General features: G+C 33.6%; 1 protein-coding gene across 1 annotated transcript in view; it reads right to left on the bottom strand.

Annotated features, from left to right (window-relative positions):
• LOC149792359 (mitochondrial glutathione transporter SLC25A40-like) overlaps positions 1-9981 on the bottom strand; it is a 41574-nt gene extending 31593 nt beyond the window's left edge. The window contains exons 1-3 of the mRNA XM_089970936.1: positions 9746-9981; positions 5054-5247; positions 2163-2230 (exon numbers count right to left, since the gene is read on the bottom strand). Coding sequence (XP_089827062.1) covers positions 2163-2230; positions 5054-5247; positions 9746-9851 — 368 coding nt within the window. The 5' untranslated portion in view covers positions 9852-9981. The remainder of the gene's footprint in view (positions 1-2162; positions 2231-5053; positions 5248-9745) is intronic.
• Positions 9982-12043: the final 2062 nt, after the last annotated feature.

The following is a 12043-nucleotide window of genomic DNA, read 5'->3' as shown; positions in this document are numbered from 1 at the left end:
ATCATTATCAAACTCATGCAAGATGTTAATGATCTACAATGTAAGCAAGTTTCAGAGGTTGTCCAAAATTAGATCAGAGAGGCAACAAGCTCAGCCAATCAGATTTAAGACTACTTCATGTTATGTATAGCTATATTGTGTGCTAAATTTTTGTCCATGATTGTAGAATGCAAGGGTCATTTTGTAAAATAAAAAACATTACATAACTAATTGATTGTAGACTAAGCTTAAAGATAATATTTGTAAACATGTTTATTTGGATTTGAGTTCAAGACATTGGTAAAACATAGTCTACCTAACCTTTGCCAGCCAGTTTGCTAAAATTTAAGTAAACAAACTTGGCTTTTATGAATCTGGCGGGAAAATGACCCACATCCTGGTTATATTATTGTGTCTCAGGAATTTATATACAGATCTTGATTAAAAGAATTATATATCCCTATTTTAACATCTGTCTAGTGGAATCAGTGTTTAGTTGTGTTCAGTTATCATTTGATAGCATTTATTTATTAAAATTATTCACTGCAATTATACAGTACTTATTGACTTTTTGATTAAATCACTATTTTGGGATTAATGTGAATTCATCCAAGGACATTCTAGATTATATCAGTGATACAGCAAGATTATCTGCACATTTAAGACTATGCTGGCATATCATCACATTTAAGACTATGCTGGCATATCATCACATTCAAGACTATGCTGGCATATCATCACATTCAAGACTATGCTGGCATATCATCACATTCAAGACTATGCTGGCATATCATCACATTCAAGATTAGTATTCATTCTGAACACCGCAGGAATTCATTCAGAACACTCTATACTTTTGGACATGTGATAGAACTTTTAGGATTATTTAGTATTTAATTCACAACGCAGTAAGTTCTTTTAAAATTTTCACTTGTTTGTATTCTAGAGAAATAAATTATCTGTTGAATTTTACTAAATTTGATTGTTTTCACTTTTGCCTGTTACTGAGTTTATGACCAGACTCATGACACTTGTTAATATGTGTTGATTTAGCACATTATCAAAACAGGCCAAAGTCATCATTATATAAGCCTATATTTCAAATTTGATATAAAAAAAAGGGAATAGAAATATGGCTACCACGGTGGTAACAAGCTTGGCTTGAACCTCTTTCATTATCAAATTTGCACACGCTCTTCATGAACTAGGCAAACATTCCAAGTTTTGTCAAACCTGGCCTACTGTGAGGCAAGAAGATCAGTCAGACTAACGCAAAAGATCACCTCACAAATATACATGGATCTCACTCATTACTGAACTCCTCCAAGGTTTTGATGCTACAAGCCCATGTTCCAAGTATGACAGAAATTGGATCAGAAATATGAACCCCAGAGTGTTAACAAGCAACAGCTGATAGACAACACACAATGCATGACAGATGCAGGGACATACCATAAGCTCACAAACTTCACTTGACAAAAATTATTGAATTGGTATTTAAGCATTAATGTATTGCCTACACTAGGCGTGACATTTTCACTGATCAAAATTTCCTTGAATATCTTTAATTGCAGTGTACTAAGAATGTCGTTTGGAAAGAAAAAGTAACCACTTATATGACTTCTTATTAAAAGCCGATAATTTCAAAATGTTGATTAAAATTTTCACATCCTATATACTGTTTTCGACTATAAAACAAGTAATATATCAACATTTCAGTTACCAATTTTGATTGCGATTTTCTTCAAGTTTTAAGAAGAAGGGATCAATTTTTGTATTTTCTGGTTTTAAAAAATGGGATCCACACCTGACCCAACGTTATAAGTGGGTTCGCGAGTTATCAAGGCAATGATGTATCACAAATGGATGAGAAATATCGCATCCAGGATGGGAACAAGTGATACTGACAGATGACAAAGTGCTGGTGATGGACAATGGGTCATACCAAAGTTAAACTGACTTTATAGCTTGGTGTTCTAATAGTAATAATAATAATAATCATAATAATAACAATTATTATTATCATTATAATAAATCAAATACTTTCTTGTCAGTTAAGGTATGTTCTGATATTAATTTCTAAGACTGCATATGATTTTGGCAGTGAAGAAGATTTTTAGTTGCATATGATAGACATAAGAAATCTCCATGTAACGTGGAAAACAAAGCAAAAGTGAACTTACAGTGTTGGTGGTAAACCACTCCAAAGGGAGGTAATACCTTCATTTCTTGTAATTTGGAGGAAGGCATCCTAAAATGGAAAACATGTACATTAGCACTGACATTCATGTAATTTTCCTTTTAAAAATAGCAAGACAAAACAACTGATCTTGTCTGCTCAGAGCTGATAAATAATTTTTTTGATCCACTTTTCCAAAACAAAGTTTCAGACGTTCCACTTGTCTCAAAATTTCAATGACTTACTGAGATTCAATGAGATGCATGCTCTTTAACCCATAAGAAAAACATAAAAATATAAAGTATAACGTCTTCATTTTTTTCAAATGGCTTAATTTTCTATAACATAGGTAGATATTATTTGCTCTCTAGTCACATATGCTCTGGACTAGAATGGTAAAATCAGTACTTCCATCAACAAGAATGGAAAAGGAATCCTTAACTTCTTCTCCCAAGACTTGATCAACTGACAGAACAAGCTTCTTGCCCTGAGTCTATTCGTATAATAAGCATCAAGTTCAATACCATTATCCTCCTGGAGTGCACACAACATTTCAATATCAGAAAATGATTTTCCATTAAAGATTACATTGGTTTCTGTATTAAAGAGAGTTCTCATTTGTTTTTCTTCATTTCGTCATTATTTAGCTTTGAAATGACCTTTCCAAGTGTGTGACGGCAACTATAAAGTCAGTGATTTTCTGCACATATCGGCTATTGTCATGCATGTACTGGCTAGTGTCATGCACATGCTGGCTAGTGTCATGCATGTACTGGCTAGTGTCATGCATGTACTGTGCAGCACTGGCTTTATGAGGTTCAAAAATTTTACGCGGCTTGATTTGACTGATCTTGAATTTGTCAGTTCCACTGACAAATACGCTGTGCCAATCTAGGATATTGCCTTATATAACTGCAAAACATATCTCCTTTAGAGTCAATGAATTCAAGCCATAGATATCTGGCTCATATTTGATCTTTCTTTCTTGCAACCGAATCTGGTATGTTTCTTTAGAACAACATATACCTCAGATTCAGTGGCAGTCTAAAGTTTTATTCCTTCACTTTCATATAAAATCTCCTTCTCTGAATCATAAATGTTACCTTGCTTGTAGAAGTAATTTAGGAAACTTGACAAGCACTTCTCAAGTGAATATAACAGATTTTTTCATTTAAATATGAACAGAGACAGGTCCATAGTAACTGTTGTTGTTTTCACTTTAAGAAAAATAAAATATCAAAAGTGTAAGTTAATCTTCTGTATTATCAATTAAAATATTAAAGAATGATTACTGTCATGTAATCAGTTCATAAAAGGTAACTAGAACTATTCCATAAAGTGTCTTTCATTAATTTAATAGCATTGACTCACTTGCTTGAAATCAATGTGTGATCCTGCTCATCAGTATCTCCCTTGAGGAAAGAAAACAAGGCCATTTAAAACACTACTAATTAATCATACTGGATTTGTCTGAAGTGTTTTGACTAACCTATAATTCTGACCCTTGACCCAGCATGCAGTTAAGCAGTACATATGTGTGTGTGTGTGTGTGATTTGGATTTTTAATGTAGCTTTTTAAAAAAATAGTTATATTGCTATGATGTCAGCATTGTGGCAGTTTATAGTGATGTCTAGCACTAAGGCATAATGCCCCAGACATGTAGCATGATGTCCCACCCAGTCACATTATCCTGACACCAGGCTGACCAGTCCTAACACTAACCTCTTAATGCTGAGCGCCAAGCAAGGCAGATGTTAGTACCATTTTTATAAGTCTTTGGTATGACTCAGCTGGGGATCAAACCCAAAACCTCCGACCTCCTGCATTGTTAAAGCTACGTTACAAATCCAAATCACCTCACAACACACACATAAAAAAGGCATTATTTATTATTTTAAAACTCTTCTACCCTTAAATTTTCTTAAATGAGAAAATAATTCCTTCGGTTGGGCTATTCTTTACAAGTCTTACATTTTTTATCTCTCTTATGCTGTAAATATATTTATGTGGTTAATAATACACTTTTTGATTAATACGAGTACATTTTTTATATTTACAATTACCTATACTGAGCACCATCTAGTTGTGATTATTTTCAATAAGTGAGATTTGGATGAAGTACAACTCAAAACTGTCACATCAAACTGAGTTTCACAATCTGGGGCTAAATTTAAGACAGATTTATGATTTTCAAGAAAAATTATCATGTTAGTTCCAAATTACAATGAGGTTTCAGATCTCTCTGTCATGTATACAAAAGTATTTCTCTAACATGGAGTGTTTCTTCTGACTGCACTTTTATGACACAGACTAACGTGACTTCAGTATTTTGTCTTTGAACCTTTTGTGGAGAGAGAGAGAGAGAGAGAGAGAAAAAGCAAAGGGGAAACAAGTCCTCAAATTTTCTCTACTACCTGACAATTATATCAAATGGAGCTGGAACTGAATAAGTAGCAGTTTTAAGCTGGTAAGAGATGTGTATTCCTTTTTACAGATCAAGTAAATAGACAAAAGGAGTTTTTCTTATGATGTTTTCCAAATGCCTAAACATCTTACAGAATGATGCACATAAGTGGTACCCTGAAAAAATTATATTAAAAGTACACTGATCATCACATTATACTCCCATTCTGTGCATAACAGTTCTCCATGCAGGCCATAACCGGGATTATTGACACAACCACTTTCAGTGACATGGACCTTCCAAAAATGTATGCAGAAGCAAAAAGAAATAAATGTTACAATGTTGAGAATGTCTGCAAAGATGGCATTATCCTTTCTTTACCTTCATAAGAAACGAACAAAACAAATTATTATAGCTTTATATAAAATAAACCCTCCCACTGCACCTCATCACACAAAGTTAAATCATCAGTACCTCAATGGAAACTTACTTTCATCCCAGTGAAATGACCAGGCCGCCGGTACCACTGTTGAGCTGTTGTAGTGCTACCATTCCCATTTCCATTGAGGCAAGGACAGATATGGTCCATAAGACCATTACAATATAGGAAGCATGCTCCCTTGTGAAAACTTTGGGGCTTCTGTTGGGCTTGGATGCGAATCTTCACCACATCAAATGGAGTCACTGAAAAATTACAAATGATCTGATGATGCCTGATGAAGACTTTCAAAACAGGCAATACAAAATACTGCCCCTGATAGCAACTCTGTTGCTGCATATGTGGAACACCCAAGTTTTGCCATTGATAAAATGCAGGCTCAACAAATACCATAAATAGGTTGTTACTTTTTAAATAATAGGTAGTGTTCATCTAAATATATTTGATAACCTAGTAAATCCAAATTAAATACATGGAAAACAGACAAGACAATTTTATTTACGAAGAAATCTAGATGATAAATTGAATGAAACAAACCTTGATGGTTTGCTATGACAAATCCACATGCTTTTTACTACATCTACCTTCTACCTTAATCCTCTAAAACTTGTTGATACATGTATCTTTATAACATTTTAATGATTCACTTGCAATACTGGAGAAGGAGTAAACATGTGTTACTTGTTTGCAAACTGAAGCATCAAAACTGTCTTTGATATCCCCAGCACATAAACTTAAATTGTAAACATAAACAGCATACATACATAGGCCTAAATTAGAAGATGAATTCAAGAAATGAAAGAATGAATGGTTGCTGGCTTGTAATAAATGACAACCAGACACTGTCTAAGATTATTTTACTCAATTTACTGTCATCAACATTACAGCTTCCAATGTAAGGGTACCATCAAGTGATTCCTTCATTCTATACCCACTGGGTATATGGTTGCCACTTTGGATGGATATGTTTGGTTATTTTCCGTAGCTTATTTACTTCAAATCACCCAAAAATAAATATCTGTATAATGCAAATATCCATTTATATTTATGCTCTTTAACACCTACACACCTGTAACAAATAACTAGAATATTACATGATTGTCCATACTGATCAGTATTGTTGTCATGTGATGTGATGTCATGTGATTTTCTTTGCTGAAGACTGACATATTTGTTACAGTGAAGGGCTGTCTTGTTTATGTTATTCCACCACATTTCTACAACAAGTATGCACAGTTATGTTGAAATTCAGAATGAATGATCAGTACCAAATGAAACTTTGCAAGTCCAGAAATAATCATAACCTGTGTAAACAGTATTTTTTAAAGTTTCCTCTTGTTTTGCTCATCAAGATAAGTCTTAACATCACTATGTATGCTATGGATACTATGTTGCTATGGATACTATGTTGCTATGGATGCAATCCTTGAACTCTTCAATTAATGAGTTGTCTGAGGTTACTGTAATCTTAATAAACCTTCCTAGCTAAGCGCCACCATACACCAATCAAATAATTGTTCTTAACCTTGCAAATTCAACATTATTTTTCTAGTTTCTTTTCAGCAATTCTCTAAACCTGTCAATATGCTTCAGATACATACTTCATAATCAGCACTTTTATTGTACCGACAGTGAAGTGTAGATTTCGCAAGTTTGTCAATCAGTACACTTTATAATAATGAAGTCTGATGCTTTCTTTGCCATATAAAGTTTCAGCAATTTTCAGCAAGTGAAGAAAGTATTATTACTTATTTTTTTCCTGAAAATGGGGTACTAATCTAATGTTTCTGGTAACATCAAAATATGAACTTAACTGTAACATTGGGGGGGGGGGGATGTGCCTTGCCTGCTAGTTCCCTTTCCTCTCCCTGCATTTGTATAAACCTCTCCTTTTCCTCTTTCTGAATTTGCATTTTAATCATTTGTTTTCTGAAGCAGCTTTTTTTAAAAATTCCAATATGAGATGTGGTTGTTTTTTTTACAGTAATTCCTTTAATTTCCTATCAAATGCAGAGACACTCTTACCATCAAAACCAAAGCACTATCTCCCAAATTTAATTTCTCACCAAATAAAGAATCAAAATATTCTTTATTTCTTTTTCTTTTCAAGGATGCATTTGCCTAAGAAGATCCTGTCTGGCAAGCTCAAGCAATTTATACTTTTATATAGACTCTAACCCTTCCTGGGTTAGGGCTTAAAACAAAGATCACTGGTTTTACTAGGGATTTTTCAAAAGAATGAGATTAAAATCTTTACCATGGATAATGAAATTTCCAAAACAAAGTAAATTAAAAAATTTAAAAGACAAATTTTATTGTCTCTGAATTGTTTTAAAGAAATTAAGATCCAGGATGAGCCCCCAATTTGTGTTAAGACCCCAGGTCTTAAAATATGTAAAAGAAAGGGAGTGAAACCAACATTTTAAGTAAAATCAACAATTTTTCTAAGTTACAAATTTTAAAATTTAAGCAACACTTACAAATTTGTGAGTTAAATCCCAAATAATCCCCAGTGACCTATCGCAAGCCTAAAAGTACAGAATGTTCTGACTGAATTCTAATTATCTTAAATGTCCTTGTGTACTATGATGATGCAATCCACAATATCTTTAAATGAGTCCACAATAATCCTAAAGTATTGTGTTTAATCCAGAAGTCAATTAAACCTTTGTAATTCAAATGAATAATTTAAATAAATAAATTCCTCTCAAATTATATATGAACACAGCTCTAAATGATTCCAGACTGATCTTAAAACAGGAATTATTTACGAAGTCACTATTTAGACTCATCCCCTCTTGACCCAAGACATAACAGAATATTCTGGAAAACGTATCATTCTAATGGAAAATTCCATCAAATTCTTAAACAAAGTGAGGCTCTTAAACTCAAATTCTAATAAATATCTTGCTTACTACTAAAAACATGACAAAAGTCAGGTATTACAAAACTCCATTTTCAAACCTCCATCACAGAAAAATGTCAAACACACAATATAAATTAAATATGCATACCAGTAACAATGATAAAGAGTTAAAGAGTAAAAATTAATGCTGGATTGCTGACATTACGTCCAGGTCATTATATCTACCTAAAAGATTAGTCTGCTGAAACTACCAAAATGTTATTAAACAATTACTGAGGGATATGCATTGTGGAACTGATCACAAGTCCTCTTATGGTATTTATCAGTGATCGAAATGGATTAAAGTCATTCATACAGTTGTTCAGAGTAAATGTTGCATGTGTTTGCCAGCCAATACCACATCATCAAAGTGGTGATACATACTCCAAAGAATAAGTATACAACAACAGTGACAGACATTTACTTGCAAAAATTCTGCAGTGACGGCCAGACCTAACCAGAGTTCTGTCCCAAGCAATAGTCAGTTCCTAGTGATATACTCCCCATAGAATGTTTCCACACGTTCTTGCCTTAGGGGTGATGCTGTTTTCCACATGTGTCAGCAATTTAAAAATAAGGTCAATAATAGATGTACATAAAGATGTTTTGTTCTAGCAGGGATTATTACTAAAAAGTGAGTGCTCAGAAGGATTCAATGCCACGGGTCAAAAGAAGAGGGTTTTTATTTAGCATCCACATACCAAGGTCAGTCGAAATAAATTTATTAAGTCAGAACTGATGGGAATACGACCCAACAATGTTGGTCTCCACTGTCAGAAAAAAAAGCAAAGACCTACTTGTTGGTCTACACAACCACCAAAAATAAGTTTTAAAGTCCTAGAAAAATCGGTCAGATATAGTCCTACAGGTAAGACCTTGATGCTGATATTTATGTTTTGAGTGTCAGGGTCTACTGCCTAACTAACAGCACTGTGTAGTGTGTTTTGATGTCGACTAACATCATAACGAAAGTCAAATTTTCACGAATATTTCACAAAACTGGCAACTAAAATAATGGCGCTTTTCTAAAAAAGTAAAGTCATAATGTTTTAGTCAGACTTTACTTACTTTTGATTTCTTTCTCTAATAAATTCAGATTCTCACAGTTGACTGGAAAGCGATGAAAGCCATGAATGCCGAAATCGGGTTAAGTTGAAATATGATTTTTGTACGAAATGAATAAAAATATATTATGCCTATTGGAACTATAAAGTAAAGTTTGTTTCATTCAAGAAACATTTCTGCCACATGAACCTACTGAAACATACTTCGACATACCTCAACTACCATCGTATTGCAACAAATTCAAATGTTATGTCAACGGAACATGAAGATGCGTCCATTTGCTAGTGTCATATTTTCATTCTGTCAGGATAAAGACAGCATCTTAAGTATATTAATTACAAATAAATTAGTGGAAGAGTGTTGATATATGTTGCCAAATGTGTGAGATATTCCTGAAACTTGGATTAATCATTCCAATGTCACTGACATCGGAACACGCTATACAAGGCCGTTATTTGGAAAGTAAGACATATCACTTAAACAAAACCAACATGTGCTATGTCTTACATTGTAGGACTACGGTCACACGATACTGTCACTCTGAGATGATGTAACATTTCCACTAAAAGCTTGTGGATATGTTTTACAAAACGCTCTCTCTCTCTCTCTCTCTCAGTTGATGTAACATTTCCACTAAAATATTGTGGATAATGTTTTACAAAATGCTCTCTCTCTCTCTCAGTTGATGTAAAATTTCCACTAAAATCGTGTGGATAATGTTTTACGAATGAAACCAGATGACGTAACATTTCCACCATAGTTGGCAGATTTACCAAAAAGGGACGTCAGTATCGCTCCTGAGCATGACGATGCCATCTGCTGTACAGGAGAAATGGCGAAAGTGGACAGTCCATCTATTTCTTTCTTTCTGTCCCCCATATTTATGTGCACCTTTGACTCAACATGTCCAACTATACTATCCAGTCTAAGTCTTGGTTTTCTTCTTATGGCCTATTTCAACTCATTTGCGCTTCCATGCAGTCCTTGAACGTGACTTGGATGGTTTATACATAACGTGGTATGGGGTAGCAAGATTTAACGGAATAAACCAAAACAAAGAGAATTATCGGAACAAAGATGAGATTACGGGAACAAAGGAAATAATAATAATAATAATAATAATAATAATAATAATAATTATAAACAGTTGTTATATTTTTAGTGAATTTTTGGCTTTTTAACGAACAAGGTGAAGGGGGACTAACTCCTTTAATGAAAATCCCCGGTTATATAATTGACCTTTCTCCACGTGCCAATCATGCTGATGAATTGACCAACCAGCAAGCGTAAATTAGACACACCTCCAAGAATTCTTTACGTCCGCCATTTCTCTAAGACAAGCTGCTTGTGGCAATAATGAATTGATTATGATAAGTATTAAAAAAATTTGCAGTGATTTGTTTAAGGGTAGAAAGAAAGCAGTGGGAGCCTTGTAATTCTGACTGTCGATATCCAGATCGTCTAAATGGAGGAATTAGATTTATTCCTTTCCCGGAACATAGACAACACTTGGATGGATAAAGATATTTTGTGGTCGCGTGTACGATCAGCTGAATATAGAAACAATTGATGGCCATTATGACATGTTTATTTGCATAAACGTATGTAGAAAAGCATGTCTCATCATAAGCTTGAAGGAAAGAAAGGAATTAAAACTGAAAAATGTATTTAATATTAAAAATGTACAGAATATGGGCGGAGAACCCCCCAACTTTCGGGCTTTGATTTATATTATTTTTCTTGAATAGGGAGCACTGTACCCCAGACTGCATTATTTTAAAGTTTGAAAACTTACACTTTAATGTTGGCTTGTCCCAAAAACAATGATTTATCGTCTCGATCTTTCAGACACTTGAGCGACTCTTTACTTTCTCAGTGGGCTGAATGAGGGGTTGTGATACAAACATGTAATAATAAATTAATAAAAAAAACAATGATTTTAGATAAATATCGTCCGATGTATTAAGGATGCATTTATATGCTTACATTAACAGACATCATTGATCAAAATTCCATCTGACGAATATAGTAGCACTTTAAAATTATCATGTACAACGGTATACTTCTTAACAGTAATTATTTACGATTTTATTATTAATTTTTAATTCATTTACTTCCAAGGCAGCATGAACGCAAGCCAGATAAAATTAATAAGGATAATAGTATATATTAAATACATCTGCATCTTTTGGAGCGAATTTCCTTGTACATTAATAAGTTCTCGAGCAGCTTTGAAATTGATTTTTATTATTTACTGAAATAAAACACTTGGGTTATGACTATAACAAACTGGAACTACGAATATAAATATTGTCTACTGCAGTATAATTTATGCGAATTTTAAATTTTTAAGAATAATACATATCATTTTCAATAAACATATCACTTTAGCTGAAACATATTTCTTTGACAAATACTGCATGTTTGTCGGAGGTTGGCAGGGCGGCATGTCACGTGATTTGGATGGTGGAATCTATCATCTTGCGTAAAGTCAATTCATTTGGGTAAAAACATTATGTTGTAAGGCAGTAACAATATAAAAGATTTAAGAATAAGTTTCATTATAGACTTAAATGTGGTATATAGAGACTTATGGCGAAATAATTATCACTTTTTCACTCCTATTTGTTCAAACGTGAAAAAAATATATCCTTGTATTTTCTCATATGAAACTATAAGATTTCCCATCACGCCATGCCACTCTTGCTTTTGTGTGCCTACAAACGTCGCACATGCAACAACAAAAATGAGTAATTTGTGACCTGGAACAAATAAATAGAAACTGCCTTGCATTTCAGACATGGAAATTACTGTGTGATAAATTAGTTTGACCAGACGCCATTCGCATCTCTCTGAAGTTATTTTTCCTTACTTTCTTGACAAAAAGGACAAACCATCTGCTATGCCAAGCTGAATCGAACTTGTATTGTTTCCACCTAGGGTGAAATATTTTACAAATGACAAAAATGGAATTGACTGCAACAGATTAGCTCAACCCAATCAAACTACTTTCTTAAGTCACGTATATTTATATGATCAAGCTGTGAAATTGAGGTGGATTTACGAAAAGG

This window comes from Sinohyriopsis cumingii, chromosome 9, assembly GCF_028554795.1.
Source record: "Sinohyriopsis cumingii isolate HCF-2022 chromosome 9, ASM2855479v2, whole genome shotgun sequence".
NCBI classification, from domain to species: domain Eukaryota; kingdom Metazoa; phylum Mollusca; class Bivalvia; order Unionida; family Unionidae; genus Sinohyriopsis; species Sinohyriopsis cumingii.
The sequence above is the reverse complement of the archived record's forward strand: the minus strand, read 5'-3'. Positions and strand labels throughout refer to the sequence as shown.